The sequence below is a fragment of the Fulmarus glacialis genome, unplaced genomic scaffold (genome assembly GCF_000690835.1).
Source record: "Fulmarus glacialis isolate BGI_N327 unplaced genomic scaffold, ASM69083v1 scaffold286, whole genome shotgun sequence".
Taxonomy (NCBI): domain Eukaryota; kingdom Metazoa; phylum Chordata; class Aves; order Procellariiformes; family Procellariidae; genus Fulmarus; species Fulmarus glacialis.
Genome location: NW_009219845.1, coordinates 20,932 through 37,975, shown reverse-complemented (window position 1 = coordinate 37,975; position 17,044 = coordinate 20,932). Strand labels below are relative to the sequence as shown.

The window sequence follows — 17,044 nt, the reverse complement described above, 5'->3', positions numbered from 1 at the left end:
CTCATCCTGCAAATAAAGACAGATGCAGGCCCCCAAGACCCAGCGTGCACAGAGCTGATTCAGCTGTAGCACATGCAATTTAGGAAAAAAAAAAACAAACCCAACAGTGTTGGGGAGGGGGAGTGTTGCTTTTTTTCATCCTTATTTTAAAACCCAGCAAGAGTTCTAAAAGTAATCTTAAAGAATCAAAAGAATCTGCTATAAATGCTTGAATCAGTTCTATTCTTCCAGCTGAGGCAATTGCTACCAAAAAAAGACTATTTCCACAGAAAAATGAAGAATAGATTAGATTGCCAAAAATACAAGGACCATCCCATCAAAAGCTTAAAAGGAAAACTTCTAATGTCATTAGGATTTCTCCACCAGGAAGCTACAAGTGGCGGGATAGAGAAGTCTTCGCATACTGGCTGTATGCGCACTGCATTTCCACAGAACTACAGAAAGACTTACTTCAGTTTTAAGGACAGACCTAAAATATCAGGCAAGCAAGCTGAAACAGAACACTGATGTAAGTCACACCAAACCACAAAGCTCGGCTACTATGAAAAGAAATTCTTCCAAGAGGATTCCTTCCTACTATTAATCAGGACGTGTATGATTTGGAACTAGAAGGAAAACTCCATCCCCTGCAGTATCTAACATCCATGCTACAAGACTACACAAGGCTAAGAGTCTGCTGCAAAGTTAAAATTGCATATATGAATGCAAAGATAAGGTACTGTGGTCTGTCTCTTCCATACCAAACGATACAAAAGGACCTGCAAGCAAAACCGTACAGTCTGTGGTGGGGACAAAAGGATCAGAAGTGCCTTGTTCCATCTCGCCTTAATAGAAGAATCTGAGGAGCTGGCGAAAGGCATGCTGTGGCCCTGAGTATGGGATGAGAGACATCCCAGCAGAGATCTCAGAATTGCCACCTCTGGAACAGAAAGACTGTCCTCTGAGTCAAAGAGATTCATCTGTCTACTCCTACCTCAAAGCTGAAATATAGCCAGGGATCTCTCTCACTCCCTCAACCTCTAACAGCTGAGGTTTAAGCCAGGCTATTCTGAGCTCCTGGGAAGGTAAAGCTAGGTAGGTTAAAATAAAGCACGCCAACAACATTGAACAGTGTGCGTTGATCCAAGAGAGGAGACAAAAAAGGATAGATAAATAACTGATCTGAGTCCGAGCTCACTAATGTGAAAGCCACTTGTATCGTAAGCCCTTGGGCTTTCAAATCCCCTACCTGGAACAGGAGAGCGCATCCATACCCATGTATTTCAATAATGCAGCAGACAGAAAAGACATTTTTGGCCAATGTTACTCAGCAACTTCAACCAGAGGACTGTTATAGGTCACTCCTTAAATACACCCCACACAATTCACAAAATATATATCCAGATGGTATGCTCACATACAGTATCGCATAAATACATGCGCCAAAATATCCCACTGGCTGGACAGATTCACCTCTTGGCCAGTCGTTCCACAGGCATCTGGTCTACAAGACTCAGTGTTTAGAAGCGGACATGGGCCAGGGGGAGGCCAGCCCCAGCCATTGTCAATGCTAGAACAGGACATGGTGCAACTCCTGCTAAATTCGCAGCAAGGGTCGGTGAGTTCAGGACAATCAGGTTAGATTCTGAGAATCTAATTTGAAGGACCAATGCACTTAATCTCTTTGCAAGCTGACTGTCTAGTCTACTCAGTCAAGTACTCATTAGAATAGTCTCTTATAGAAGTGGAGGGGCAACTTGGAAAGCAGCGTTTTCAGGAAGGGAAGGTTCCCCAAAATATTAAGGTTCTCTATGAACTGAAGTGGTATTTGGTACAAATGGCAAATTTTCAAATGAGGACCATCTCCTTACAAAAGTCTCAAATCTTCAGAGGAATGTCTTTCTTTGGAAAAAAGTCTGGAAAATCCTCTAGTTTATCTTTCTGATAAAAGGTCAAGTCCATTCTACAACACTACAGCAGAAACCTATTTAAAATAAATACATACATATATTTGATGGAGTACATTGTGTGCAGCTCTGTAATAGAACCATGCAGCTAGACAAAACAGCAAGGAGTAAACTCTCTTTCCAAAAGAGGTCAATATGTTTATGGCAGATGTGTCACTGTAGCTGTGATGGCCTAAGGACATAAGCAAATCAGCATTTGCAGGGAGAAATCAAATCTTATTAGACCATAATATTTTAGTTAGGGGAAAAAAACCCACACCACAAAAAACAGAAGAGCCTTTGGGCAGAAAAGCCTTTCTTTAGGCTTTCATTTTCTTCAGAAATGAAAAACATCAAAGCTAAGTATGAAAAACAGCTCTGAATTTCACTAAATATTTTAATCTGTTTCACATCTGAGAGTAAAGGTAGGTGGTACCTGTGGAGGAAATAAAAACCACGTTAGCAGATGGAAGAGTGGGGGAAAAAATGTCAGAGCTGCACCTCCTGTAAGAAACAGATAATTCCCCTGAGGGAAGTGGATGAGTTAGCAACATGGATAGGTGAGCCATGTGGAGGAGGGAAAGTGAAATACTGTGTTTGCAAAGTCAATACCTCAATTACGAAGTCCATGACTTTTAATATCAAATAAGGTTATAAATTTAATTGCCTAGATTAGAATTTCGAAGGTGTCTGCATTTCTCCTCAAGCATATTAGACATTGAGTGGCTTTTTCCATTTTGGTCTTTTTTTGTAGAAGAACCTTATTTATTCCTTTCTGTTGCTGCAGTATCAATTATGAAAGCAGGATCTGATGATGTATCCAAACATATATTTTGTCAAGTCACCCAAAAAACTGTAAGAAAATGACTGAATTTGTGGATGAGGGGAGAGCAATAGAGGCCATTTATCTTGACTTTAGCACGGTTTTCAACAGTCTTCCACAATACTCTCGTACCCAAATTGGGAAGTTGTGATCTGGACAGGTAGGCAACTAGATGGGTGGACAAGTGGCTGAACTGCCGGGCTCAGTGGTTAATGGATCATCCTCTACCTGGGGGCTAGCGATGAGGGAGTACGACAGGAGCCTAACGGGAACATGTCCAGTTCCCCATCTTTATCAGATTGCTGGAGGGGGTGAGAGAGTGTGCTCCTGTCAAGTGTGCAGATGACACCAAATTGGCAGGGAGACCGCTTAGTGACATCAAGGGCAAGACTGCTATTGACAGTCTAGAGGACTAAGCTAACAGTACACTCAAAATTCAACAGGGACAAATGCAAAGACCTGCCCCTGGCAGAGGAGTAAATCCCTGCACCAACACAGGCTGGAGACCAGCTAGACAGGGAACAGCTCTGTGGAAAAGGACCTTGGGGTCTTAGGAGACAGCAAACTGGACATGAGACAGCCATGTGCCTGAGCAGCAAAGGCCATCAGCACCCAGGAATATAACAGCAGACCAAGGAAAGTGATCATACCCTTTAACCCTGCGCTTCTTAGCCCATATCTGGAATACCGTGTCCAGTTCTGGCCCTCTCAGTGCAAGAGAGGTATTGATAAACTAGAAGAAGTCCAGCAGAGGGTGGTCAGGGGGCCAGGACCAGTCCCCTGTGAGGCTTTTTACAACACCATACAGTGGGAGGACAACTGACAGCAGTCATGAACTGAAGGAAGAGAGGTTCTGATTGCCTACAAGAGAGAAATTTTTCACAAAATAAAATGAAACAGGTTGCTGAGAGAGGCTGTGCAGTCTCCAGCCTTGGTGTTTTTCAAGACCTGACTGGAAAAGCCCCGAGCAATGTGGTCTGATCCCAAAGCTGACCCTGCTCTGAGCAGGAGGTTGCAATGAGACCTCCTGAGGTCCCTCCCAGCCTGATTCCATGATTGACCATCATTGCTTCTCTTCTCTGAAATCTCTTCCAGTCCCAATATACTCTTTCTTGAGATTTTGGGGCAGAGGTCAAGAGGGGAAGAGAAACTAGAATTGTGCAAAGTATTCCAAATTTTGGCAAACCACAGTTTTATAAAGGACACGGTATTTGTTTTATCCTCTATTCTCTTCCTCAGAGTTTTAAGACTGGATTTGGTTTTTTTGACCCCTATTGAGCATAACAATGATGCTTTCATGGAACCATCTCTGGTAACCCTAAGGTCTTGCTCCTTAGCAGCAACAGTCAGCTCACAGCCCATCATTTTATGTATGAAGCAATGGCCACTTCCTCTGCATGTTCATCACTTTACAATCATGTACACTTAATGAGTCTGGAGTTGTTCTAAGCATAATGAGCAATTGCTCCTGTAGACACTTGATAGCAGGACCAGTAGAGTGCTTCAGCAACTATTCCCATGGGAGCTACTAATAAGCTCAGAGGGATGAGAAACACCTTTTGTAACATTCACCTTTCCCTTCCAGTGCATGTGTGGTGGGTACGAAACACCACTAGTGTTGCTTTAACTTTAATTCCTACACTCTGACAACCTTCTGGATTAGCAATCAGGTTGCACCATCTTCTGTGGTTTTTTATTAGATCTGCAAAAACTCATCAATTTACTAATGAGATATTCTTAAGATAATTTCTGATTTTGCCCTTTGCCTACAAGCTATATAAACAGATGACCTGTTCTCTTTACATGCTTCTTTAAAGCTTTCTGTAAAGAAGTTCCACGTTTCTGAGCAAATCCATCCATCTGATGAAGAATATATGCCATCATAGGAAACACTGTTCAAAAGCTTTCAAAAAGGAAGACAACGTGCCCAGAAAAACCCAGGATTTAAAATGTTGGCTCCCAAAGCAAGTCCAGAAACTGTGACGCAAATTGAAAACCAATACCAAGGAGGAGTTTGCTCCAGCTTGGCCAGCATGCTTGAGAAGAACACGTGGTTCTGTCCATTCTTACAGCCTCACCAGCCCATGCTTAAGGAGTTAGACTTAGGGTGGAAGGTCTTCAAGTAAAAAAAAAAAAATCTCAATCTACTAGTGCTATATATAGCACATTCATACTGGGGGTGTACTCGTAGACAAACACTAAGAGGAGAATCAAAACCATTAATAACAAACACAAATAAGTTCCCACCAAAAATCTTATTCCACAGTTGTACTGCAAGTGATATAATCAAGAGAACTATATCTGATGACCGTGAAGAACTAAAATGAAGGACAACATGACACACAGAACTTTTACTGTATTTTCCAATAAATTGGCTATTTTATAAAATAAATGAAAATAAAAGAGAAAGCCTCCTTAAATACTATGTGTAATAGAGAGTTGTTTCTGTATGTTCTCATTCATGGGCCAGCAATGGGCAAAGACTACTGAAGAACAGCAAATCTTACACAGCAGACAGCAATATCGTCTGTGCACTATGCTAGAGAATAGGTTGAAGTTCCTAATCTATATGTGGAACACAGTATATGTCAATTACATGAATTTTTAAGATGTGTTAATAGATCTTCCGAGGCATTTAGTTAATACTATGCTGCAACTCTTCCATTCACATTAAGAGATTCTCAGGTACTAAAAGGATGGCTCAAATGTCATTTGTCACTTAAAATCCATTACAACTTTCAAAACAGAAAGTAGTCGTGCTTACTGGGATTATTCTCATGTCTGGAAGAATGTTGTAATATGACAATAATAACAAAATTGTAATGTTCATTTAAGTAGCTAGCGAAAGAAAAAGTAATAGCTAATATGAGCTCATTTTTATGTCCCTTTTTAAACAGTCCAAACATTGTTTGTATATCAATCTGATAAATATTTCATACTACAAGTCTTCATAAAGTTTGACATACGGCTCATTAAAAGCCTATTTATGTGACCACAAGATGATTAGATGAAAAACAGTTTGCAGTCAATTTTAAATAGATGCATAACAAAACAAAACTAAATTACACATACTGGAGGCCTGCCAGGACGGCCCCTTTTTCTTTTTCCTTTGACTTCTGCTTCTTCAAGCTCACTGCCAGCATCTGAATGTGCAGTAGTTTCATTTGTAGAATCCCTAGGGGGGGAAAAACACTAGATAAATTAAAATGATTTGAAATCAACAAGTAATCTATAACTGACTGATTAAATATTTAGTCCTAAGCCAGGAAAAAAAAAGTCAGCATTAAAAGGCTTGCCACATTTATTCTGCAAACTAAGGAACTAAGCATTGTTAGCCCTGGCAAAAAGCCTTACCTTTTTATGGGCTGGAATGTCATTTTATAGACTGGAAGTTATTTAAATTAACAGCTTCTTTACACTTCAAAAACTGGCTATATTAAACAGCACATTCTCAAGATATCCATCCCACAACGTATTCACTAGTATCAACTTTCTTTTACTCTTAGTAACTACTTCCAAGCTGCTTTCAAGGCCATGAGAAAGCAAACTGGAGCCCAATCCAGCTCTCACATCATTAGAACAGTTACACAAATTCCCACTCGGGTTACATTGTGTTTTTAGTCACACTCGAAGACAATGGTACTGTGCAGCTGTTAATAGAGAGAGGATTAACGCTGACCATGAGGCACAAACCAGAAAACTCACTTTGATCTGAAGACACTTAGATTCTTGCAGTTACAAAAACATTTTCACTTGTACAATGAAAAGACCTTGACATTGCTCAATGACTATTAGCAGAGAAGCCCACAGTATCATTTTTCAATCATTCCTGTTTTAGACTTAAGACCATACTAAGCAGGGGAAAAAACATTACCTCGATTTCCACCACCCCCCCCCCATTCCCCCCCCCCCCCCCCCCAAGCCAGGCGCACAGGTACTTCTCTGCCTTCAGAACAGACCCGGCTGTTTGAAGAAACTCAGCTTGTAATTGATCTTCTGAGGCACTAGATTTTGCCCAAGAAGAGCCCACAAGCAAAACCATACCTGTCACTGGTGTGCTTTATTTTTAGTTTGCAAGACCACCAGTGCATGAGATCTCTGTAAATGCAAGAGTAACTGCAATAATGTCCTAGATTACCCAAAGGTGGGTCAAGTCTAGCTCTAATCAGAGATTTCTTTAAATCCAATATAATTTCCTTGAAGTGAAAGGAGTTAAATTGCTCTAAAACTTGTGCAAGGGGAAGGTAAAAATCAGATCTATTCCATTATTTTATACAGCCTCAAACATAAAAGGTGGCATTAGTGATCTGGTTTACAGAAACTGAGAAGCTTCAGCAAGCCAAGATCTACACAGATCTTCCACATTGTCTGGGGTTTATTTTTTTATTTTGTTTTATAAATCAGGAGTACTTCACAAATTTGCTGTATCACCAAGAAAGCTATTTAGTAATGCAGAAAGATACAAACATCATTGTATCAGAATCAAGAATGTTCTGGTACTTCTCTTTACTGAAATTACTGTATTGTTCTAGGTCTGCTCTAACCCAAATAATTCCGCAGAACTATGATGAATTTCTAATATTAAGACATTATTTTCCAACCTTTTCCAATTTGCAAGCCCAAAAACACCAAGGGGTCCACAGAATCCTTTAGAAAGCTAGAATGCAGTAGAACATATATGAATCTCCTTTTCTGAAAGTAACTTCAACGGATTATCTCTAAATACTCTACACACCCCAGAAAACCAGGCACCCTAGATTAAAAAACAGTACTTGAGTACATTTGAGTTCCCAAATTATACGCTTGTAAAACAGTATCTCTACAAAATACTGAAAATGCAGCTTTGTTGTGATAAAATTAAAGAGAAGTAGCTTCTCTGCTTCACAAAATATAAAGTTTGAAAAACTCAGTATCAAGCTATGAATTTGAAAAAAAAAAATCCACCTGTAAAAAGCCTAAAACCAAATAAAAGAAACCCCACAGTTCAAAATGTTTGGTAAAATAGGGCCACACTGGTGAAAAGCAATGCAGTGAATATAGCTGAAAACAATGCCTACATGGACGGATGTATCCAGCCTTTGCTCAAAGACCAGTTATCACACTGCAACTCAATTTGACAAAAATGTGTATTGCCTCACAATGACAATTTTTTTAAAAAAAAAAAAACCAACAACTTTTGAATACAGAAGGAACCCCATAGAAATATCTGCTGCTTTCTATTGCTGTAGAGAAATTAAAGCCATTCTCTCTTGCTCTCTGCAGAAAAAATAAGCTTCCCTCTGGTCTACGCAGATCCTTACTGGAAAAATTTTAGGCGTGGTGTGGTCTAAGCAATACCCCCATTCCTGGGGAAATGCTGTAGCTTTGCTAGCTCACAAAACCGCACCCCTAGTATCATCAGGATAAAGATTTTCCTCTATTAAAACCAGATTCAGCAGTCCTCCTAGGCAAATGGCTCAAACGCTTCCCTTGAAACACTGGAGCTATATAGATAAACTGTACTACTATTTTGCATGCATCTAGTCCACAGAGAGCTTGGCTTTGCTACACCCTCTGTCTTGGTCTAGCAAAACCTACTGAGATTTGGGTATTTAGTTCTGGAAATTTCAATTGCTTTGGAACACTGCATACGGAAGGAACGTTTTAATTATTAACTACCTTCTCTTCTTTGTCTTAAACAGACTGTTGTCTTAAACCTGATAACCACGCTTCTCTAATATTTTTCCGGTAAAACTTCTCTGGTTTGCTGGAAGCCTTTTGGGAAAGGCTCAATAAATCAGTACTAAGGGTGAGATTCATCTAATGTAAATTTTAGGCATATATGATGCAGAAAACAGAAAATCTTAAGGTACAACATACCTCATGCTAAGGTCAGTGTCCAAAATTGCTCAGACAGTTTATGTTTTGTAAATTTTCTTTTCTCTCCGTTGATGGTAAGGTGATCTAAACAAGCAGCTCAAATATAAATGTTTAAAATTAAACAAGATGAATCTCACCCCAACAATATGTGAGGCAGAGAGGAGATTTCTTCTGGCAAAGAAGAATATAAGTGTGTAAGGAATAAGGGGAAAACATCAGAAAGTAAATTCCCTTCAATACTCACATTATTTGCAGTAGGGAGACAGGATCAAGGACAACCTACAGTCCTTGGCTGATTTAACATCAAAATAAACATCATTTCAAGCAGCAGGGAGTTCCGAATCATGCAACTCCTGCACAAAAAGGCCCTTCCACTGGGGCCTTGACTCCCTTCAGTTTGGGAGGTAGTGCTTCTGCTTCTGTCAAGGCCTTACAGTTGCTCTGGGCACACAGACATGTGCCCCTTTTCTTCTTATTTCTGAACTCAGAGGAGGAGTAAAGCATCCCTTAACTGCCTGCAGTTCTGCCACGTTTTTAACACTCATTGAGAAGAGCATCTGGCCAACATCCATCTTACACATCTTGCAGAACTGCTAGGAAGTTACTTATCTGGTGGCAGTCATCCACATCTTAATAGACTAGAATTATCCTATCCCTATTTTCCATGTGTGTGACTAGTCACCTGAGGGGAAAACTTAGGCGTAGTCACAATTTATCTTTCCTGAAGCTGTTGGGAGGGAAAATAATCTGGGCCTAAGGGGGCCTGCCTCATCTACGAAGAGGAGAGGTGGTGGTGCCTAAGGCTAAACCTTTCCTCTCTAAGACACCTTTGACGTGATAGAGGCATAAGAGAACCTGGCAGAGTGTGGCAGACCTACAAGACTGGGGTGGGCAGACAAGTGGCAACCCCTTTTAGGGGCTCAAATTTACTCTGCTTTTCTTTCTGGTTTCTGTGGTGGCTAAAGCATCCTAGAAAACCAGCAGTAACTCCAGGATCCCTCCTAAAAACTCTGAATATTATTCCAAAGTTATAATAACTAGCCATTGAAACTAACCATATGGTAATGAAGAATTAACAGATTACTGGGCAGCCCTTTACCATGTCCTGCTTCTGAAGAACACATTTCCATAGATGCAGTAAATTTCACATCTCTGCAAAATAAATCAAAACAAACTTACCTTCCTTCTACTATTACGTAAAGCCCTAGCTACAAAGCTTATACCACCCCCCCTTAAAAACACACCACACCAAAAACCTATGTTCACGTATCAGTTTTTGTCAATAAAAACGCTTCTATGAGCTTTTATCGGTGTTGCTGAGGTGGCTTAAGGTTCTGGCAGAGATAAATTCAGTAATTGCTACCACCAGACTCAGCCTTGTGAAAAAAAAGCATTCATGAAGAAAAATGGCTAAATGCACGGGCTCATGAATCATGGATGAATCAGCTCTCATGGTTGATCTTCAAAATCTGAAGAGGAACATGCCTCACAGCAAATATGAGTCATCCCACTGAGAGAAGACTCATAACAGTCAGTCATCCAGGTCAAATACACCAGAGTTTTTTTTCCCCTACATCTGAAACACCAATAAGTGAAATCCTGTCTTCACTGCATTCTGAAGCCACTTCTATGAATCCAGGAAGATTACAGATTTCTCCTTTCATGTTCCTTCAACAGGGAAGAATTTGGGAAGGAATATTTGATATGGTCCTAAGCAAAGTACATTAATATATCAAATTGACTTTAGGACCCTTTGTTTAAAGGGCATAGCTGAAAAGATTAGAAAACGTTATGAAAAAGTAGAATTGAGGCATAGGAGTGGTAGATTATAATAATCCTTCAAAGCTGCTTATTTAAGAGCTAAAAAGAAAACCTTGGCTTTCTCTGTGTGGAACCAGATCGTGGCTTCCCAGATCTAAATGTGTGAAGCCAATACCCCTAACCAAAGATTGCTTCAGGTTTTCTCACCTTTAGCCAGACCCCCTTCTGATGAAAGTCTGGTTGAGACCTACTGAATTAGCAGTTATCGCTTTCTTTGATACCTTACCCACACTAGACTTAACGTTCTGAGCCCTCAGGAGAGTCTCAAAACCTTTCCATGCAAATCCTGCTGATTTTTTTGTAAAAAGAGAGATCTCGTCTTGTTTACAAACAACTAAAACTATATACATTACTGATAATGACATCTCACCAACACTTCGCACAGTGGTATTAAATGATTCCCAGCTCTACGGGAAAAAACAACATACATGTTTCCTTTCATTTTTTAATGTTGCATAAAATTGGTGGCTCACAACCATATTCTGATTAAAGAATATGCCAATATCTTTAATCTCCCTCATGTTTTTCAGCTGGTGTGCAGAGTTACCAAATCTATTAATATGCATTTTTTAACCTTAAACTCTACGTTATTTCATTCACTTCTTACGGCCATCTAGCTTCTTGAACTGGGAACGGGAATATCCCTTTCCTACCGTTGCCGTGACAGAATCTCCCAGCTTTTTGTCCCTGGCACATCTCACAAGCACACTCTCACTTCTTGAACGTGGCACATCCACGAAAATACGAATCGAGAAAAATTTTCTTCACAACTACCCTCAAAGCTAACCAGAACCCCCCAGGGCTGACGCTCCCCCCTCAGTGCTACCCCTCAGGGTCATCCCCATCTTTAGCCATGTGCTCACCCACAGCAAAAATTAGCATTTTTTGAAAGAGGTTTTAAAAACATAAGGAAAAAATCGCAATGCAGAGCATCTTATTTTTAAGGTCAGACAAATAACTGTACAACTGTCCAAGCATTCAGTTTCTTAAATAAAGGCAGTTGAAACCTTAGTGTTGGAACACCACTCAGCCTTGATAAACTGAGGCTCTTTTACACCCTGTGATAATTCCCATTTCCGCATGTTCATTCCAAGCAAAAAACTTCATATCAGATAATTACCGAATGCATTTGGTCTACAGGGCAAGGTGGTGGCAGCGGGGCGGCCGCAGGGTGGGCTCTGTGAGGAGACTGTGAACCACGGCCATTGTGGCCGGTTCCAACGGCCCCGGGGCAGGGCAGAGCCGGGCCTGGCCGGTCAGAGGAGCCAGCGCTGCCCCTGCGAAAGCTACTGAAGAAAGGGGCGAATGCTGTGAGGGGCGAGGGACCAGCCCCGCGAGCAGCAGGAGGGAGGAGAAGGTGCTGCCAGCGCCCCGGCACAGACTGCGGACCTCACGCTGCGGGTGTGAGTAGAGGAGTGAGGAATGAAGGGGTGAAGTTAAACCGGGGAAAAGGGCAGGGGGGAGAGGGAACACGTTTTAGTTTTTGTCTTTGTTTCTCACTATCAGCCACATCTTACTCAATTGGCAATAAATTAAATTAATTTTCCCCAAGTCGAGTCTGTTTTGCCCTTGAGGATAATTGGTAAGTGATCTCCCTGTCTTTATCTTGCCCCATGAGGTTTTTCATCTTATTTTCTCCCCCTGTCCTGTTGAGGAAGGGACTGAGAGAGCGGCTGGGTGGGTGCCTGGCAGCCAGCCAAGGTCAACCCAACACATCAAATAAAACTCCATTTTGTTCCTGTTTCTAAAATTCCTTTCTTAATTCTACTTGATTTATTCTCTAGCTCCTCTCATAGACTTCCACTCTATTCTTCCCAATAGTTCACTTTATCCAGGTACAGTGATGTTCCCATCTGTATAAGCCACTCATATTTCCCAATGAGATCAAAACATGCTGACGCCACTTGCTCTCTTCAATTGCAGAGGCCAAAGGCTTTGTGCACAATAAATACAGCTTGTTGTAAGAAAGAGTACGCAACCGGAATACACAAATATGGTCAATTATAACTAGAACCCATTCACATTTCTGAAATCTCACAACACTCGGAAGCATAAAAGTAGCAAAGATTTTGTTTTGCTTTTCACTGCAAAGTTAAAACTCCATACATATAAAGAAATCTCTTTTAGATTTAAGTGTTTCATTTTTTACACAGTTTTTCAGCATAGGACAACACAGAAGGCCTGGAACAGTCACACTAATCTGCACTTCTCTCAAGCTTATACTTTATCGTTGCAACCACCTCTCTGTTTACTTCTACCTTTTTAACACTGAAGATTTCAAATATATAGAGAAACATATACTCACTGTAGTACTGGCAAATCTGAAGTAATCATTTTTGCAGCACTCTTGAAAGTAAGAGCTACATAGAACTTCTTCTCAAAGTTATTATAAGACAACTACTTGGAAACCTCTTTCATGAAAAGAATGTCAAAGTCCAGTCTGCAAAAAAGAGAAAAAAACATTGTTAGTTGTGATTCCAAAATAGTCATATATTGAACAGAAAAACCCACTGTAAACAAAAATGGTCAATTTTGAAGTATCATCACTATTAAATCACATGAAATATAGAATGGATGTCCCCAGGAGAGCTTAATCATATTCTTGCATTCAGTTTTTACAATTTTGTTTAGGCAACTTTACTGTTGGTTTTTTTTTTTTAATTAAACAAACTATTTTGCATTACGTCCCATATTTGCTTACAGTAACTCTAATGTAAAAACACAAGCAGAACTCTATCTGAGAAAATTTAAATAAACAAGATAAACATATAAGCATAAGCAATCAGAGAATGTGATGATCCAAACTTAAGGAATCTATTTTCTGGTCACACAACAGGCTAAACTTGAAAGACAAAAGTTTGGTTTCATAAGAAACAGTCTTTCCTAGGTGCAAATCAAGACAAAAGATCTGCACCTAAAAATCATACAAGTTTTGATTTAGACACAACAAAACTGGTAAAAGATAATATTCCTGATAACTTTCCCTTTAATGGAACTACACGTATTCAAATCAGACAAACTGGCTCACAGTTTTATGGTACTGAATTTTACAGAGGAGTCGTCAGAAGCTGTGTAATTCTCTAACTGCAATAGAAAGTATTTTAACCTGATGAAACCAAAATTGTAAGTTTAAACAATAAACTAGACTTCATCTACTACACCCACTAGTAAAATCTCTCTATCCAAAAGACTAATCAAGGAGTTGACTAATGACAGCAGACGTGACTTTACCATTAAATAACGGCACAATGTGACAGATGCACTAATTCTTTGATGTAATAAAACACAGAACTGCCATCCCATTCTTCCAGAAAATGCAAGTTCTGGAAAAACTAAAATTATTTGTTTCATTCTCCCATTTTACAGATCTTGGGGTAATATAAATAGCTGCATGGAGCACTGCAGTTGAGGAATGGTAATGAATACCAAGGACTTAACTGTGTGTTTTGTAAACATGGGATATTTTAAATCTCTTTTATTTAAATATTTAATTTCTTCTCGATGGGCAGTTTTTTCTGTGCTCTAGTAGCTTTGCACAAGACAGCAGGAAAATCAAGCCAGAAAGAGGCAATGTGACTAGCGCCACAGTATCTAAATAAAAGTGCACCAGTGCAAGCAAAACAGTACAACACGTAAAGTATTATTTTCCATCCTACTATATGCACATCAGTATTTATTTACCAAAACCATAACTGTGCAGCATGAACAGACTTTTTTGCCTCTGGTTATTACAGTTCCAATTAGACTCACAGATGCATACAACTAGTTCTCCCAGTACTTACTACTTCATGCTACCAACAGTTTTTACTCACAGTATCTCATCACCAAATTTAAATTCTTCCTATATACTACCATCTCATTGCCCATTTTTTCTACTGTATCATTAAAAAGCCACCTTGTTGCAAAACAAATGTTCACAAGAGAGAAATTTGTTTGAAATGAAAGTTACCACTCTAGCATTTACAGTTTAAAGGGGGTCATTTTCAATGGCCCGTACACCAGGTTGGTGTAAAAGCTCTCCAGTTTCACTGTAAGACACAAGCAGTCTGAGTCCTTCAAGAAGAAAAATGTTACATGATATCCTATTTGTGCTATTTCCATAACTTGTTTCCATAACAATGTTTCCTCATTAGAGACACTATGTTTTAAAGGATGTGATTACTCTTAACAGGGGAATGACATGCCCATTCAACAACAAGCAGCAACCATTTCAGGCACTGGTAAGAATTATTATAAACAAACATAGCAGCAGACTGAATTAAGTTTTGAGTTGATTTCCTACACGAAGGAAAAAAGGGAATGTTCAGATCTCTGAAACGGACAGGATCACTACAACGGGAACAACATGTGCTCTGGTGGTCACAAAATACTAATATTTAGGTGTAACATACGAAGAATAGTTAATGAAATCCTAAAATAGAATAAGAAAGGTTTTGATTAAGCTTCTGCAAATATTTTTTCCTCCTGCCATGACGACCAGATGTACACATTTTTGTAATACCCTTCCTTTGTTTAAAAAGTACATTTTTTGTACACACACAAGCACACATGCACTCGCATACACACTCTTGCGTATGCTAACCAGACCTCAGAGGAAACCTATCCGTCTTGGATCTTCAGATTATCCAATTCTAGCAGGATAGTGGGCATCAATCTTACTTTTCAAAAGAGCTTTCCAAAGAAGTTCAAGAAAATTGATGTGTGTTTCATGTGAGATATTTTCCACAGACGCTTAAGGCATCCTGCACAGCTGTTATGTGGAATTTCTTTTTTTAATTTTCTTTTTTAAACGAGTTATCACCCTTCACAACTGTTGTGCTGTGCATGCTTGGATATAGTAACCAGCAGTATACAACTGCTCTAGGGAAGTGCTTTCACACACAAGGAAAAGCATACTTGCTCAGAGGTAACTTATTCGAAAAGAAAAGTCCTGGCCTAAAATGAAGTATAGAGTGAAGGGTATAAAGAGCCAGAAGGAGAAGAGGGGAGCTGTTTCATTCAGAAGCAACGGAAGAACCAAGGAAGCTGGACCCACAGCCTTGACATGGCGGTAACGGCAGACAACCTGACATACAGGGAACGGCAAGGTCCCGTGGTATTTTCTCAAAGTCCTTATGCTAAACAGGAAACTGCAAAACAGTGCTGGAAAAAATCCATCCGTATGTGGTTATGTCCAGACTTTTGGACCATCCAAAAGATGACAAAGTTGCCCTTTTACTGTCTTCTGTTAATAAAGGCACTTAACAAGGGTTAAGCCAAAGAGTGCTAAAATACAAGAACTGTCAATGCTGACAAGCTGGAAAATGAACAGCTCAGAGGCAGAAGCCCAAAAAGAAAAGGCACAATCCTTCCCATTTTGTGGGACTGACCAGAAGTGGAGTCTTACATGGCATGGAATAACACCTCCCCGTTACAAAACCCAAGCCGTCTGTATCCCTCACATGCACCCAATACAGTCCTGCTGGCTATTACGCTCTGGCTGCTAACCTCTTCTTCCTCAACCCGCGCACTCAGATGAAGTTAGGAAACCCTTAACGGTCTTGGGATAACTGCCTTGCAACTTCCCTCACAGTAACATTCCTCTACACTTGCTTCCAAAATTCAGTCTTAAGTTATCACCCATGTTGCTTAGGCTTGGTTTGGAAATAAAACAAGTCACTATAGTGACTAATGAAAAGCTTTATGTGCTTGGAACAGAGTTCTCAATACAGTTGTGCAATTAAGTTTGACAACTGTGGAAAAATCATTGATCCTTATGGACTACACAAATGTGAACCTTCACATTTTTTCTGGTTTTAATAAAAGAAACACCTGTTTCTTAGAGATTATGTTCCTGCAAACAAGAAAATCGAACTCTTCTCCTTTCTGTCCTATTCAGCCTGAGAATTAAGGCATTGATAAAAAAATCCTGAAAGCTTGAGACAGATTCCCATTTTGTCACCTTTCCCCCAGGGAAGAGCAGAGCGGGGGGAGGAACACTTCATATTTTTGCATTTTGGGTTATTTAAACTATAATAAACACAATATAGCTGAACAAGTCCTTTAACTTGCGGTCAACTGCTTCTATTTCAGGAGTTTAAAAAAATCTGATGTTTTCATTCAATCCCAATTTTAATGACCTTAGCATATTTGCAGCTTTTTAAACCTGCACATCTATGCTTTAAGATGACATAAATTATGCTGGCATAGTTAAAAATTACCTATAAAAGAAGATAAAGCAGGCAGCAGAAGAGACAATTCAGTTGAAACATATAGTGGGAAAACAAGTGTTTCTTTTTTGCTTCTATTTTTTTAACCATGCACAATAACCAGGGCAGACATACTGACCATTAAATAAAACTACTTCTTTAAAAAAAAAAAAATTTTCTAGTAAGTTGTCAGTTTTATGATAACTTTTCTTCAATAAGTTTCTCATAATGAGCTTAGCTTTAAGAAAGGCTCTACAATTTTAGAACAATAAATCTGATACATGCATTCCATCAGTATTTTCTGTAGTTTCCACTAACATATAGCTACTTATATTTTTTGCAGTCTTTAGATTGTTTATTTGCCTCTCTGGTGCTGAAGTAATCTACCCCTTTTAGCCAAACAACAAACAAATGAAAACATTGACATG

The 17,044-nt window shown here is 39.6% G+C and overlaps 1 protein-coding gene across 1 annotated transcript in view; it reads right to left on the bottom strand.

Moving 5' to 3' along the window:
- STAG1 (stromal antigen 1) overlaps positions 1 to 12,762 on the bottom strand; it is a 155,609-nt gene extending 142,847 nt beyond the window's left edge. The window contains exons 1-2 of the mRNA XM_009580516.1: positions 12,734 to 12,762; positions 5,821 to 5,923 (exon numbers count right to left, since the gene is read on the bottom strand). Coding sequence (XP_009578811.1) covers positions 5,821 to 5,923; positions 12,734 to 12,762 — 132 coding nt within the window. The remainder of the gene's footprint in view (positions 1 to 5,820; positions 5,924 to 12,733) is intronic.
- Positions 12,763 to 17,044: the final 4,282 nt, after the last annotated feature.